This window comes from Plecotus auritus (genome assembly GCF_963455305.1).
Source record: "Plecotus auritus genome assembly, chromosome: 5".
Lineage (NCBI taxonomy): Eukaryota > Metazoa > Chordata > Mammalia > Chiroptera > Vespertilionidae > Plecotus > Plecotus auritus.
In genome coordinates, this window is record NC_137776.1 from 176,623,756 (window position 1) to 176,639,358 (window position 15,603).

Below are 15,603 nucleotides of genomic sequence, written 5' to 3' on the forward strand. Positions count from 1 at the left end.
GATCCTTGCTGTCTGTCAGAGGGACAATGAGGCCTGGGCACAGAAGGAGGTGGGCTTGTGACCTGGCGGAGACAAACTGTAACAAATGGTCTGGTGGAAGGGAAAGAAAACCTCTCAGTTTTAATAACGTCTATTGAAATAGAATTTTTCTCAAAATTACCCCCATGTTTATCAAAAGAGCCAAATCAAGACTAATTTATCTATTGTATTTAATTTGGCCTGATTGTTTGCATAAACATAACAAGAATGGTAACTGATGATTGAATCTTAATGTGTCCCATAGGGCCAGGAAGCCAAGCCATCCAGCAGCCGTCAGGCCTGCCTGTAGTATCTGCTGAGTTAGGTGAAGTCCTCACCTGTAGTGGCTCTACCAGGCCCATGCCCTAGGTTTCAAGGCCCATCTCAGCCCTCCTACTCATCACGGCCCAGAGTGCATGGGGGTCCCGCAGGGACGCAGAGGCACCCTTATTGCTCCCCTGTACTCTGACCAACTGCCAGTGATGGTAGGGTATGGGCCTGATGCTCCAGCACCAGCTATTTTCAGGGCTACCAAGCAGGATACCAGACTTTCTCTATGGCACTCTTATTGGCTTCAAGTCTTCAGAGTTCAGGCAGGGCTCTTTAAAACATGATACTCCAGTCAAAGTTTCTGGTTAATAAAACTATTGGAAACCGGTTTTATTGAATTTATGCCAAGAAATGTATTGCCATGATTTATTAAGTATTGCCAAATTTCGGAGGAATTGTATAAGGAGAAAAATATACTGACCTGCTTTAAGACAGAATTTTCCTTGCCAGTCCTTTTTATGGACTTTCCAAAGTAATATTTTCTGAATGTATTATAACAAACAGTAACTGTTAGATTTCTTTTATCAGTCCCTCCCTAAGTACTTTGGTATAACTAATTACCCTCTGTTTAGGGAGGCAAAATGCAAATTATTTACTCTTCCTGGCTTACTGGCCTGTATTATTTGATTTCCTTTCAACATTTCTCTTCTCCTTCTTATTACATACACAACCTTTATAAATTTTACACTTCCAAATTAGCCTTCAAACCTTCTTTCTATGTCCTTTAAAAATGCATAACCATGCCTCAGACCTTCTACTCAGTATTCCTTATTCTTTGAAACCTCAATCCTTTAATGATTCCTAAAAAGTAAACAGCCAGAATTTCTTAGATTAACATTTATGACTTAGACCTTCTGTGATAAAACTAAGAGTAGGTAAAAATATTTCTTTTTGAGAGACAGAGATTTTTAAAACTTAAACTAGTTGTAACATTAAAGATATCATATCTTAAAGTTCCTTTGCTGAATATTCCACCACCGCCCAAGAAGTACCCAGTAACCCCACTCTGCCAGGCTCAGACAATGAGATTTTCTTTATGTGTATTGGAAGGGTTAAAAAGAAGATCCACTGTGCTCTGCCAGCATAGTTCAGATAAGTAAGAAACCAAGGACGCCAGCAGAGTGGGTTGTACCCAGCAAAATCAACAAAAACCTATCTCTCCCTGCTCTCCCGCCGACACCCCCCCTTTTCTGCATTAACCATTTACTCTGTCCTTAGCAAGGGAAATAAGGCAAGCAGTCTGAGATCCTGTATAACTAGGCTTTCTACACTTAAGGAACAGCTGCTCTCCCTCCCTGATTTTCCTTCTTTACTCCAAGGTCCCAGAAGATCTCAACCTTCACCACTTCTGGTATCTCCAACCATCCCCTCTCCCCCAGCCTAGGGCTTCTCTATCTCAACAGGCTGAGAGTGAATTCCACCACCTCTACCCTTTCTCACACCTGCTCCGGAGTAGTTTTCAGCTCTCTTCCTCCCCCAGAGACCGACTGTAAATCTATCGGGAAGGGCAGGCAGGTCGCAGTTCTCAGGACCACATGATTCTCTGTTTGCTAGCAGGGCTGAAAAAGGCAGCCTACAAAGCAGTTAATTATGACTAATTTTAACCCAACAAGCCTTTGTTTAAACTTCTCTGCATTGGCAACTTTCACAAATTAACCCTAGAATTCCAAAATTTTAAACTAACAGCAAATTATAAATCAAGGAAAAGCAATTAAAAGTTCTCTACTGTCTTCCCTCTAAAGCAGGGAGGTGCACTTTCTTTAAACAAATTAAACAACAGAAAGAGATAACAAATACTCTCATGTGTACAGCCAGATGGCACAAAGTAGCTTTCACTTCACACAGACCCTCACACTTACATTTATACACCAGACAGTCTGAGTTGTTGACTTACGCAGCTGCGCTCCTGCGCCAACACTTCCCCGTTCCCGTCCCGCGCCTCCGCCCCCTTGCTTGCTCCTTCCCGCTCACAAAATTTCTGTAAATCAAAAGCGTTAACGGAGGCTCTGTAGTCATCCACTTGCCACTTGAATTCCTAAAATTTTTTCAAAAAACATTCCAGGGGCATACAGACAGAACATGAAGCAGACTGACCCATTCTAATGATAGAGACAATTAGACCACAATAACACAGAATAACAAAGACAGTGAAAACCAACTGAGGATCGCCGGGCACCGTCGTGCACCGGGATCTGGTCTCGGAAGTATCGCTGCGTCCAGCCTTCCAGAGACCCTAGATGGGTGCCCACAGAACCAGAAATAAGTTTCTTCCCGGTAAGAACCAGATCCAGGCAGCTCCGATCAGAGTCAATCAGGAAATTTAGCAGGCAGGGTCTCTGACCTCTACCAGTCCCAGGGCTGAGGAACGTCTCTCAGAGATCTCCCCCTGGGTCGGAGAGTCCAGGGACCCCGGTGGGCTCTGGTCACAGGACCAGTCAAAGGCTGGTGATCTCGCTGGGGCCTCCAAATGTTGTGGAGCGAACGCGAGTGAATGACCACTGGAGTCCAGACCAAATTAAAATTTAGGGAGCCTTTATTAGCTGGCCAGTGACTGCTCTGCCTTTCTCCATGCAGGGAGTCCAGGGAGCAGCCCCAACCCTTTGTGCAGGACCACTTTTAAGCACATTAATCACATCCTGTTTTTGCAGAGCAAGCAATTTAAGACAAAACAGTTTTTCCCAAGCAATGTCAGAGTCATGCCATTGACAACCATGTTATTCACAGGGTCATCCTGTTCTTCAGAAAGCTGACAGTGTTCTATGAAAGAAGGCCTACGTGCTGGGAAGGGGCCATGAGACTGTATCTCAAGGCCTGGCCTGGTGTCAGCACTGACAACTCTATCTGGGGCACAGTCCATGGCCTCTCTGGAATGGTAGTAGTAAGCATGCTCAAAAATTCCCACTCTCTAACAGCAGTACTTTCATCTGGTTCATTCAGGACAAAGCCAGGCTACCTGGGCTACCTGCCAGGCTGGATAAAGGCCGGTGAACAGAGGAAAACTTAGCCAGGTTTTCCTGTTAAGGGAGTCCATGTTGGCGACTCAAACTGACTCTGAATCCATAGCTTCCAAACCTGCCTGATCGCCAAAGTACTTCTGTGGCTTTTTTACATATTAGGTTCTCAGGCTCCACCCCAGACCTAGTTCACCAGGATTTCTGGGAGAGGATTGTAGGAATCTGTGTTATTTGAACAGGCTCCCCAGTTGCTTCTGATAATTGGCCAGGTTAGTAGCCACTCATCTGAATCTTCATTCATGAGTAGTCAAGCAAAGATCATGAAGAAAGCCAGCCGCCTGGAAAAGGGGTGGCTTTTGTCATGGAAACAGAGTTATTACTTCAGGAAACAGGAGAGAACTTCTCCAGTGTCGCTCCGTGTCCTTGGAGAGATTTGAGAGGAGACTGCACACATACGTAACAGCAAGAGGCTCCCCGCCCCACCAGGTTCCTGCCTGCCCTGTGCACACTCAGATCAGTCACTAGTTAGTAGAAACCTTCCCTGGTACCCATCTGACCCAGCCAGCCCTGAGGCCATGGCTGGGCAGGGCAACCCTCCCTGCTGGGCTAGTAGACCCTCCCCAACTGCCTAGATCTGCTGGGAGATTAATTCCATAGAAGCATGGGGACGGATGCAAGTCAATTTTAGTTACAGCATACCAGTAAGAAAAAGAAATGGGCCCTAACTGGTTTGGCTCAGTGGATAGAGCGTTGGCCTGCAGACTGAAGGGTCCCAGGTTCGATTCCGGTCAAGGGCATGTACGTTGGTTGCAGGCACATCCCCAGTAGGGGGTGTGCAGGAGGCAGCTGATGGATGTTTCTCTCTCATCGATGTTTCTAACTCGCTATCCCTCTCCCTTCCTCTCTGTAAAAAATCAATAAAACATTAAAAAAAAGAGAGAAGAAAGAAAAAGAAATGGGTTGATCTCAATTTTGTTAAAATTAGACACAGCTTCCCCCATACACACAGAGAAAGAAGTCTGGAAGTATACAACCCAACACGTTAACAATGGTCTTTTCTGGGAGGTCAGGTTACAGGTGATTCTTTCCACTAAGTTCTCGATAATGAATACAACGTGCCATGTTAATAAAGAAGAACACACATAGTTTTACGTTTTAATCAGGACACAGCTAAAGTCACAGGGCCTCACAGCCCCGGGACACTTTCCTGGCCCACCAACTCAGATCATCCTGGATGTTAATTAACCACATCCCAGTGAGGTTAACAGGATTTGCCTCCAAGAGTTGGAAGGACTAAATGAGATCATGCAGGTAAAGAACTTGGTACAAGGCATGACACATGGTAAGTGCTCAACAAGTGGTGGCTGGTTAGTTAATGTCGTTACCCTCCACCAGCTGGACCGGTGAGGTCCAGGGTGCCAGACCACAGGCCATTTCTAGGGGCCAAGACACTGCGTTTCCATCACTTCCTCTGCTCCTGGAGGAAAGGGCAGGTTGAGAGGAGGAGCCAAGTGTGCAGCCGGGTAGCCTGAGAGCAGGAGGACTGGCCCCCCGGAGGGCCTGGCTCCTTGGGAGCTCTGTCTTTGAATTCTGAGCCAAGTCCAGTCATGGTGCAGTAACTGCCCCAACCTTCATCAAGAAAAGGGCAGAAGGTCTCTAAAGGCCTGTGCTCAGGTACCAGCTCTGACACTGGCTCACTGGGCGACCTTCCTCTCTCTGATCTCAAGTCTTCACAGGGGAAATACAGCCCCCTCTCCATGGGGAGCTGCAGAATCGGAGGAAACCCATGGAGAGCTGGGAAGGGCTGCATTCCTGGACAGGGCTGCGATCTTTCCCACAGCTACTTGGAAGGCCGGGTTTGTCCAGACCCGGGCGCAGATGCTGCACAGGAGTTACTGGGGGGACTTGGGAACAGCAGCCATCTGCTCCTTCCTTTCCACCTCCAGCCCCTAGGACAGCCCTGTGCCCCTGCCCAGAGCCTGGTCAGGCCTGAGGAGAGAATGCTCGCGCCTCTGCTGTGGGTCAGACATCCACTAGAGCTCAGACACACTGTAGCTTCCCAGGTGAGCCCCCAGGAACCACGGCCGCTGGGCTGACCCCGCCGAAGACCCTGGACATGTAGTAGCAAGGCCTTGATTAAACCCTGAGCTGCTTACTAATGGGAACTCGGTGACGACAACCTGGGTCTCTGAGAGATTAACTGGGGCGTGATTATTCCAGCCAAGTGAGGCAGAACCAAATGCACTTGGCACTGTGGCCAGGCAGCAGGTGGTGGCCAGCGGCTGCCCGGCCTGAGGCTGCGCCTGAGCCCCTCCTAGGCTACCACAGGAGGAAAGGGCCGGAGAAGGTGCCCCAATGGAAGGATCGCCTGCTCCCAGCCTCACCTTCCACCACGAGCGCCCTTTCGGGGCGCTGAGCGCCAGGTGCAGCAGCCCTGGCAGCCGGCCGGGCGGGCACTTACCAAAGGTGGAGAGGTAGAAAGACAAGCCCGGTTGTGCGCGCCTGCTCCCCAGGGAGACGCGGTGCAGGGAGTGCTCCATGGCCGCCCGCTCCAGGCCTGGCGGGACAGCCGGTAACCCGAGGCGTCTGTGTTGCTCCGCGGTAACCGAGGCAGCAGGTTCACCCGCCCCCTGCGCAGCCGGTGTCTCCGAGGCGGGAGCCTGAGGCCCTGCTGGGGCTGGACCCAAACGCGCGTTTGAACTGGCGGGCGCGCCGGGCCCTGATTGGCCCGCGCGGGTTTGAATGGGGAGGTTTCCACCTGACCGAGCAGACGCGGGCCACAGACTGCGAGGCGTTGGCGCCCCAACTGCAAGGGCAGCCACCGCGGCCTGGACGGCAGTCCTCCCGGAAGCCCGCAGGACAGACGGCCACGCCAGGGCTCCTGGCTCCAAGACCTCTCCTGGGCTGCCCACTCGGCCACACTTGGCCTGCTCGTCCAGTTCCCCCAGGCCAGCCATTAGCCAGGTTTGTAACATGCTTTTGAAGCTCAGACCTGTAATCACCAGAACTGAGCACCCTCCCGGCCCCGAGGGTTTGGAAAAGTGCTCTCCACACTTGAATGGGCCCACCCACCAGCTTGTAGCGCCATCCCAAACCCTGCCCTCTCCGTCTCCCTCCTGAGCCTCCACTTGAAGGAGAACAGGCTGGCACCGGTCCAGACCAGGGCAGCTTGCTCCAGCCAGCCTCATGGTCCCCCTCAGCAGCCTGGTGCCAGGGGACAGGAGGACGGGCTCCCAGAATCTGAGAGGACACAAACGCCCAGTATGCAGAGGTAGACGCTTTCCATGTCCAGGGCCTGCTGTGAGGAGGCAGAGCTGGAAGAAAGGTCAGCTTTGTCTGCAAACATTCATGGGACGCCTCCTGGGAGCAGTTTCACACCAAGACATCTGCTCTGCAAATCTCGACTATCGCTGCTGTGGGAGGGAAAGCCGCTAGTCTTATAAAGTCTAAAAATGGGAAGTGTCAGAAGTTGCCAAATGGATGTCTGTGGCTCAGTGATGGCACTCAAGACAGGGTTGGGGGATGTAAGAGAGAAAGTAGGGGGGGAAGTTATATATATTGAGTGCCAGGGGCCAGGGGCTAAGCTGGGCTATTGACACACATCATCTAATTTAACCTCCATGGTAACCCCAAGAAGCATTAGCCCCCATTTACCAGGGACAAATCTGAACCTCAGGCAGAGAGAGTGGATGACTTGGCAGAGCTGAAATGTAAACCCTGTCTGCCCCAAAGACCACCCTCCTTCTGTTGTTCCTTGGCGTCCATACCTGCCCCATGGCCAACAGCAAGTGGAGGTAGCAGGCCCGCCTTCCTGATGCAGGTAAAGAAACTAGGTGCCCCAGTGCCAGCTGGCCACCAGCAAGGAGCAGAAACTGGAGAAGGAACCCTGAAATCAGCAAACTAGTGGCCAAGTGCCACTGAGTCACATAAAGGGCAGCGGGTTGTTTGAATCCTGGCACTGAGCGAGACCGTGCTCTGATCTTTCCCCAAGCCTCACCTCTGAGCACTGTCCTTAGCAAGGGCAAGCCAGTCCCCCTGTCTCCAACCCAGTGGCAGGGAGACTTACCTGCACCCTGGACTTGATTGTGCCTGACCTTACTCCTAGCTGGGAAGTGTGAGTCCAAGCATCCTTCTGTTCAAGGAGGTATCCTGGCCCTGCCACTCCATCCAGCCAGGGCTAATGCACATCCTCAGGCTCAAGCCACAGGATGCAGACAGAACACTGAGGCTGGAGAGGCCGTAGACCTGCAGGAGTGAGATGGGAGCATGGCTAGCCTGGCCGGAGGATGTCCCCTGAGAGGGGTGTTCCCTCCCGGGAGGAGTTAGGAGGTCCGCAGGAAAGGAGAGAGGGCTGTGCCCAAGGTGACAGTGGCTCCTTCACAGCTCTGCCCAGGACACTGGAGAGCCCACACCAGGGAAGCCGTGAGCATCCTGCAGATGCACACTCAGGATCAGGGGACCCAGCAGGAGAGTTATACCACCTGTAAATGGCCTGGAGGACCACATGGGCACTTCACCCCCACTCAGGACAAAGGTCCCACTACCTTGCAAGTCCCTCCTGACTCCTTCAGCCCCATTCAGCAACGAACCTATTTAGTTCAAAGACCCCAATGCCACTCTGATCCTGATCTGACCTGTGTGATAACACCACCTTCACCACCTTTACCACCATCAGTAAAGCCCTTACTTAATAGAGCGCTGACAGTTTCCTTCTTTTAAAGGGGCAGGCCACTCTTTTCTCAGGACAAAAGTGAGTGGGAGCCTGGGGAGTGCCATTCCAGGCGAGACTAGTCCTATTAACTCATACTATTGCCCACAGGGAACACTCAGAAAGGATCACAGTTATGGATCTGCTTTCCCCAAAAAGGCAGGGGAGGACCAAGCCTGGCTTTCTAACATACCCAGAATACTCTAGCACCCTGTGATTGTGGGCCCCAGTATCTCTTTTACACCTCATACCCCCCCCACACACATACATATGCATACTACACACATAATACAAAAACACACCGCAAACACTCTGCATACACACAGACATATCATAACACTTTCCATGTACAAACAAATACACCATATATGCAAACACACCTTATATATACATACACATCACCTACACACAAATAAACACACTACATACATACCTTATACATATATAAACACACGCCCCACACTATAGATGTATCTGAGCACATACACAAGCCCATAGACACACACCACACAGACACACACACACAAAATACACTTAAATACACTCTACACATAAACCATATTCACATAAAAAGATTGATTATAGGCATTTTTAAAGACTAACTCTGAATCTAGAAGAATAAGCACTGCTTGGGTTTGGAGGAAAGGGACAAATGGGATTTTTTGGGTGCATTTTCACCTTAGCTATTAAAGAATCTTAAAGCGCCTTTAAGATATCATCTGGCTCAATAGCCAAACAAATTTTGAAAAATAATAATAAAGGGGTCTAGGACTCAAGGATGAAAATAAAAGAGAAATTAATGAAATAGAAAACATGCATAGAGAAGATGTAGCAAAAATGTGACAAAGCTGAACCCACATTCTCCCAGGTTCAATACATTTTTTAAAGAAAAGCCAGAAATCTCTAGCTTTTAATATATCTCCCAATTTTTTAAATATTGGCTATTCATTCAAAAAATTTTTTAAAATGGCCCAGCTGGCATGGCTCAGTAGTTGAATGTAGACCTATGAACCAGCAGGTCACAGTTCGATTCCCAGTCAGGGTACATGCCCAGTTGTGGGCTCCATCCCCACTGTGGGGCATGCAGGAAGCAGCTGATCAATGATTCCCTCTCATTATTGATGTTTCTATCTCTCTCTCCCTCTCCCTTCCTCTCTGAAATAAAAAAAATAAAATAAAACATTTAAAATGTTATGTAAGCCAAATAAAAAATATCTCTGCCCAATAAAAAGTTTGAAATCTCTCCTAGACCAAATCTGACTTATGAATATGAACACAAAAATTTTTATCTTTTATTTTTTAATATATTTTATTGATTTTTTTACAGAGAGGAAGTGAGAGGGATAGAGAGTTAGAAACATCAATGAGAGAGAAACATCGATCAACTGCCTCCCTGCACACCTTCTACTAGGGATGTGCCCGCAACCAAGGTACATGCCCTTGACCACAATCAAACCTGGGACCTTTCAGTCCGCAGGCCGACGCTCTATCCACTGAGCCAAACCGGTTAGGACGAACACAAAAATTTTTAAATAAAATATTATCATATCAAAACCAGCAGTATATTCATAATCAAGAGGTATTTATTCCAGGAATTCAAAGATGGTTCAAATTCAATGAACATATTAGTACATGGGTACAAGCTATGCCAAATCTGACCCACCACCTATTTTTGTGCAGCAAATGAGCTAAGAATGGATTTCACATTTTTAAATGGTTCAAAAAATAAAAAAAAAAAATGTTAAAAGCTTTCCTATGGCCATAAAAAAAATTACGATTTTTAAAGTTTAAACAAAGAATTTAAAATATTTATAAAATATATGACAAATTTGCACATATGTACAAAGAAATCTTACAAATCAGTATGAAAAATATAAATGTACCAACATGAATAATCATTGCACAAGAAAAGAAAATAATTGACTAATGCATAAATTACCTGTAACCGAAAAAAGAACAAAGGGAAAAATCATCTGGACCCACTAATTTACATTTAGGAAATTCCTGCATTTGTATTTACAGATGAGGCAACTAAGGTTCAGAGTTGTTAAATAAATCAGGTTGCTAAAGTAGTCAATGAACAGTGGAGAAATAAGAATCCAGCCAGCGAACAACTATCGAATACTATCTTTCACACCAATCCTCTTTCTCAGAGTAGCTAGGATGGGGTTTCTTTTCAGACTTCCAGAATTCATTATTAGGATGCTGTTCTCATAATATCCACAAGAGGGAGCTATCACAACTAATCCTTTACTGGGGGCTTTTCCCAGAGTGTCCACAACGGGGCACTATTGAAAAGGAGATTAAAAATGGCTGGAGTAAGTGGATGCTACACAGACTCGCTCCCAGGACCAAACTGGAATTACAACTAAAATACAAAAAAAAAAAAAAAAAAAAAAAAAAAAGAAACAAAAAACACCCTGCATAATCAACTGAAGACTAGCTGGAGAGAACCCTGGTAACCAAGGACGGAAAGTGGAGACCGCATAGCGCCTGGCTGGAAGGGCGGGGGTGCGAAGGGCTGGCGGGGCTCCCACATACAGCCCAGCACACAGTAAGTCTCAATATACGTTAGTCACTCACTAGTTCAGGCAGGTGAGACAAAGACAAAAGGTCATCGAGGACGAATAATGGGACTTTTAACCTGGGGACTGGTACATGCCCACGGCCTTTCTCTTCTCTTCCTGGACCAGCTTTTCTCTCAAACTTAACTGACCATACTATAAAAGTGTACATATATAGTACTTATCAAACAATATTTGTCTTTGTTATTCATTATTTAAAGTGAGTGAATATAATACTTTCTGGTTCTGTTTCCTAAAAACAAATCCTCTCTCTCAAGCCCTAGCTGGTTTGGCTCAGTGGATAGAGCACCGGCCTGCGGACCAAAGGGTCCTGGGTTCGATTTTGGTCAAGGGCACCTTCTTTGGTTGGAGGCTCCTCCCTGGCCTGGGCCCTGGTCAGGACTTGTGCAGGAGGCAACCAATTGATGTGGTTTCTCTCTGTCTTGCCCTCTCTTTTCCCCTCTCTCTAAAATATCAATGGCAATATATCCTTGGGTGAGGATTAACAAAACAATAAAAATAATAAATAAATAAATAAATAAATAAATAAATAAATAAATAAAATGACTTCTATATGTTGCTAGACATAATCATCTTCAGGCCCCAAGTCCAGTCTTTGGCTCTAGTACTTAATAAAACGATTTGTTCCCTCTCCTCTGCTTCCACCATGTGGTCAAATCAGGTTATAACCAGCGTTTTCACATGCTCTGGCAGGGTTTGGGATTTAGCTTGAACTTATGATCTGGTTCTCAGCGAGCATAGGTAGGTAGCACTCCTCCATTCCTGGAAAGGCAATATAATAGATAGCCTTTTGCCCTATTGCGATGAATTCTGACCTACGAGGGAATTTTCCCCACTTAAGCAGCAAACATTCACTTATATCAACTTAGATCAGAGACCAGAAATGACACAGTCCCTGTCCCCAAGGACTTTATAGTCTGACTAGATGCCTGGTGCACGAATTCATGCACCAGTGGGGTCCCTCGGCCTGGCCTGCAGAGTCGGATGCTGGCTCTCCGACATCCCCTGAGGGGTCCCAGATTGTGAGAGTGCGCAGGCCAGGCCGAGGGACCCCACTGGTGCACGATTGGGGCCGGCGAGGGATGCAGGAGGTTGGCCAGCTAGGGAGGGACCGAAGGAGGGCTCCAGGGTATGTCCCGCCCAGTTCTGATCTGCTAGACCCCAGCAGCAAGCTAACCTACAGGTCATAGCATCTGCCCCCTGGTGATCAGTGCACGTCATAGTGAGCTGTTGAGCAGCCTTAGCATATCATTAGCATATCATCAGTATGCTTTGATTGGTTGAACGGACGACCAGACACTTAGCATATTAGACTGTTATTATTTAGGATATGTAAACAAACAATTACAATTCAACTTTGGCAACCACACATGCTGAAGATGGGATTACCCTACAGCAGTGGTCAGCAAACTGCGGCTCGCGAGCCACATGCGGCTCGCGAGCCACGGTTTGCCGCTCTGTTGACGAATGAGTTTGCCAACCACTGCCCCACAGGAAAGGGAGCCAAGGTCGTCCCAATCGCCAGGACATTCACCTCTCATACTTAGGGAAAACTTTACATTTTTAATTACATTAAATACAAAATGATAGCAGGAGGCCAACAGCAGATAACGGAGACATTTCTGTGTGTTAAGCAAAGCGCTAAGTGGTAACTCACAGACCTGTCTTCCAACTTCTGTCACTCCCACTGTGCAGGTAGGCAAACCAAGGAACAGACAGCACCAGAGCCAGGCTTGGAGTCCTCAAAAACTTTTCTTAGCCCTAACCGGTTTGGCTCAGTGGATAGAGCGTCGGCCTGCGGACTGAAGGGTCCCAGGTTCGATTCCGGTCAAGGGCATGTACCTTAGTTGCGGGCACATCCCCAGTAGGAAGTGTGCAGGAGGCAGCTGATTGATGTTTCTCTCTCATTGATGTTTCTAACTCTCTCTCCCTCTCCCTTCCTCCCTGTAAAAAATCAATAAAATATATATTTTTTTAAAAAACACACTTTTCTTAACTAATGTCACCATAACCTGTGGGAGCACACACCATGATGTCACTGCTTCTTTCTGAAGTGGCCAGACTAGGCCCAGAGAAGACGGGAGATTTGTTCTTTTTCTTAATCCTCATCCGAGGATATTTTTCCATTGATTTTTAGAGAGAGTGGGAGAGAGAGGGAGAGACAGAGAGAAATATCGATGTGAGAGAAACACATTGACTCGTTGCTTCCTGCACGCGCCCCACCATGTACATGCCCTTGACCGGAATAGACCTGGAATAGAACCCGGGACCCTTCCGTCTGCAGGCCAACGCTCTATCCACTGAGCCAAAACAGCTAGGGTGGATGTGAGATTTGAACCGAGTTTTGAAGTATGATGGGGTTTTCCAAGCAGTCCAAAGGGATCCAGGATCTTGGATAAAGGCACTTTTTTCATAAGTGGACACAGGCTCGGTGGAGAATGGATAGTAATAAAGATGATGTTTTTGGAATGTTCACTATGTGCCACACCATGCTGAGAACTTTGGCTCATTGAATGAATCCTTGCAGCAACCCTGAGATAATCACTGTTATTGTCCTCACTTCAGGTCACTGAGGCATGGAGGGGGTGAGTTTCCTGCCCACGGAGCTGGTACAGCCTATTCCAGAGTGAACACAGGGTATGCCACACAGGCAGGAAAACAGTCCATGTCTCAGTGAGGCTTTCATTCCAGAGGAAAGTGAGAGCTGGAAAACTACCGAGACAGTTCGCAAGAGACCGATGTTAGTGTCTTTCCTTCCCACAACTCCACGGCTGAAAAGGAGAATCATGTTAAACAGGAAGAGAAGTGATCTGAGTGCTCTCCTTTCCCTTCTTCTGTGACAGGTGCTGTCCCTCACCTTCATCCATAGGTCCATGATTATTAAACTTGATCCCGCCTCGTGATCACCTGGAGGATTTATAAGAAGGGTGCGGGGCCACTTCCAGAATTTCTGATGCAGTAGGTCCAGGGAGAGGCCTGAGAACTTGCATTTCTTTTTGTTGTTGTTGGGGTGTTTGTGTGTGTGTGTGTGTGTGTTTTTAATATTTTATTGATATTTCACAGAGAGGAAAGGAGAGGGATAGAGAGCTAGAAACATCGATGAGAGAGAAACATCGATCAGCTGCCTCCTGCACACCTCCCACTGGGGATGTGCCCGCAACCAAGGTACATGCCCTTGACCGGAATCGAACCCGGGACCTTTCAGTCCGCAGGCCAATGCTCTGTCCACTGAGCCAAACCGGTTTCGGCTGTGTGTGTGTGTTTTGTTTGTTGTTGTTGTTAATCCTCACCCAAGGGTATTTTTCCATTGGTCTTTTAGAGAGAATGGAAGAGAAAGAAAAAGACTGAAATACAGCCAGGGCAAGAATTTGCATTTCTAACAAGTTCCCCAGTGAAGTTGCTGCTCTGGGACACACCTTGAGAAACACGGTCACAGAACCACCCACGAAACAGATATCACTCCCACTGCCAAGGTGAGGAAGCTGAGTTTCAGGAAGGCTAAGAACCTTGCTGGAAGCTATTCTGCTAGTGCAGTGGCTCGCGAGCCGCAGTTTGCCGCTCTGTTGACTAATGAGTTTGCCAACCACTGGACTAGACTAAATGTTACCGTGTAGTTGGAAGCTGTGAGGATTAGGCAATTGTGGCATATTGTGTGCAAAGAGGTAAAAGGTAGTAAATGACAATGGTCAGCAAACTCATTAGTCAACAGAGCGGCAAACCACGGCTTGCGAGCCACATGTGGCTCATGAGCCAGTTTGCCAACCACTGTGACAGCAGGATTTGAACCCTGCTCCGACTCCAAAACCTGTGCTATTTGCACTACACCTGAGTTGGTGATTTAATGTTAGGATTTCCCCATGCCGTGTTTGTTCACTTTTTAAATAATTTCTGTTCTTGAAAGGCAAAGTCAAGGTTCTGTGAAAGCAAAATATATTTTCATTTCCAATTAGACCAAAAGGTGGCTTGTGAAAGCTATTTTTTTTAATTGATTTATTTTGAAAGAGAGGGAGAAATATCAATGTGAGAAACATTGATCAATTGCCTCCCACACATGCCCCAACCAGGGATCGAACACGGTTGTGCCCTGACTGGGAATCAAACCCTTTTAGTGTATGGGACACCACCTGAGCCACCTGGCCAGGGCTGAAAGCTATTTTTAAACATTCCTGTTCATTATCCAACAATTCCTCTTCTAGAAATCTATACTAAATGATCCAAAATATAGTCCAAAATACTAAGTGTTTTAGCAAAAAATTGGACCTCTAAATATCCAATATTAATGGACTAGTGAATAAATTATGGTATATCCAAATAATGGAATATTATGAAGCCATTAAAAATTACTTATTTAGAATTTTTATATGTCAAAGTATTTGTGATATAGTATTAAATAAAACAAAACAGAACTAAATTCAATTAAGTTCTCAATGTTATTAAATAAAATGAAAAAGACTGAAATAAACTAGAACATTGGCAACAGTTGTCTGATTCTAGTAATTTTCAGTACTTTCCACACTTTTACCATGAGCTTTTATTTTTTTTTAAATATATTTTTATTGATTTTAGAGAAGGGCGAGGGAGAGATAGAAACATCAATGATGAGAGAGAATCACTGATTGGCTGCTTCCTGCACGCCCCCCACTGGGGATTGAGCCCGCAACCCCAGGCATGTGCCCTTGGCCAGAATCGAACCCGGGACCCTTCAGTCCGCAGGCCGACGCTCTATCCACTGAGCCAAACTGGCTAGGGCGAGCTTTTCTTTTATTGATTTCAGAGAGAAGGGAGAGGGAGAGGGAGGGAGAGATAGAAACATCAATGATGAGACACACTGATTGGCTGCCTCCTGCACATCCCCTACTGGGGATCAAGCCTGCAACCGTGACACGACGCATGCCCTGAGTGGAATGGAACCATGACCTCATTCATAGGTCAACGCTCAACCACTGGCCAGGCACAATGAGCTTTTATAATCAGAAAAACCAAGCACTTCCTTTTTTTTTTTTTTTTT

At 46.9% G+C, this 15,603-nt stretch overlaps 1 protein-coding gene across 1 annotated transcript in view; it reads right to left on the reverse strand.

Annotated features, from left to right (window-relative positions):
* Positions 1 to 5,842, reverse strand: part of RGS3 (regulator of G protein signaling 3) — a gene marked incomplete at its 5' end in the record, with an annotated part of 121,755 nt that extends 115,913 nt beyond the window's left edge. Inside the window, one exon of the mRNA XM_080671391.1 lies at positions 5,764 to 5,842. Within this exon, the coding sequence (XP_080527517.1) occupies positions 5,764 to 5,842 (79 nt within the window). The remainder of the gene's footprint in view (positions 1 to 5,763) is intronic.
* Between the last annotated feature and the right edge of the window lie 9,761 nt (positions 5,843 to 15,603).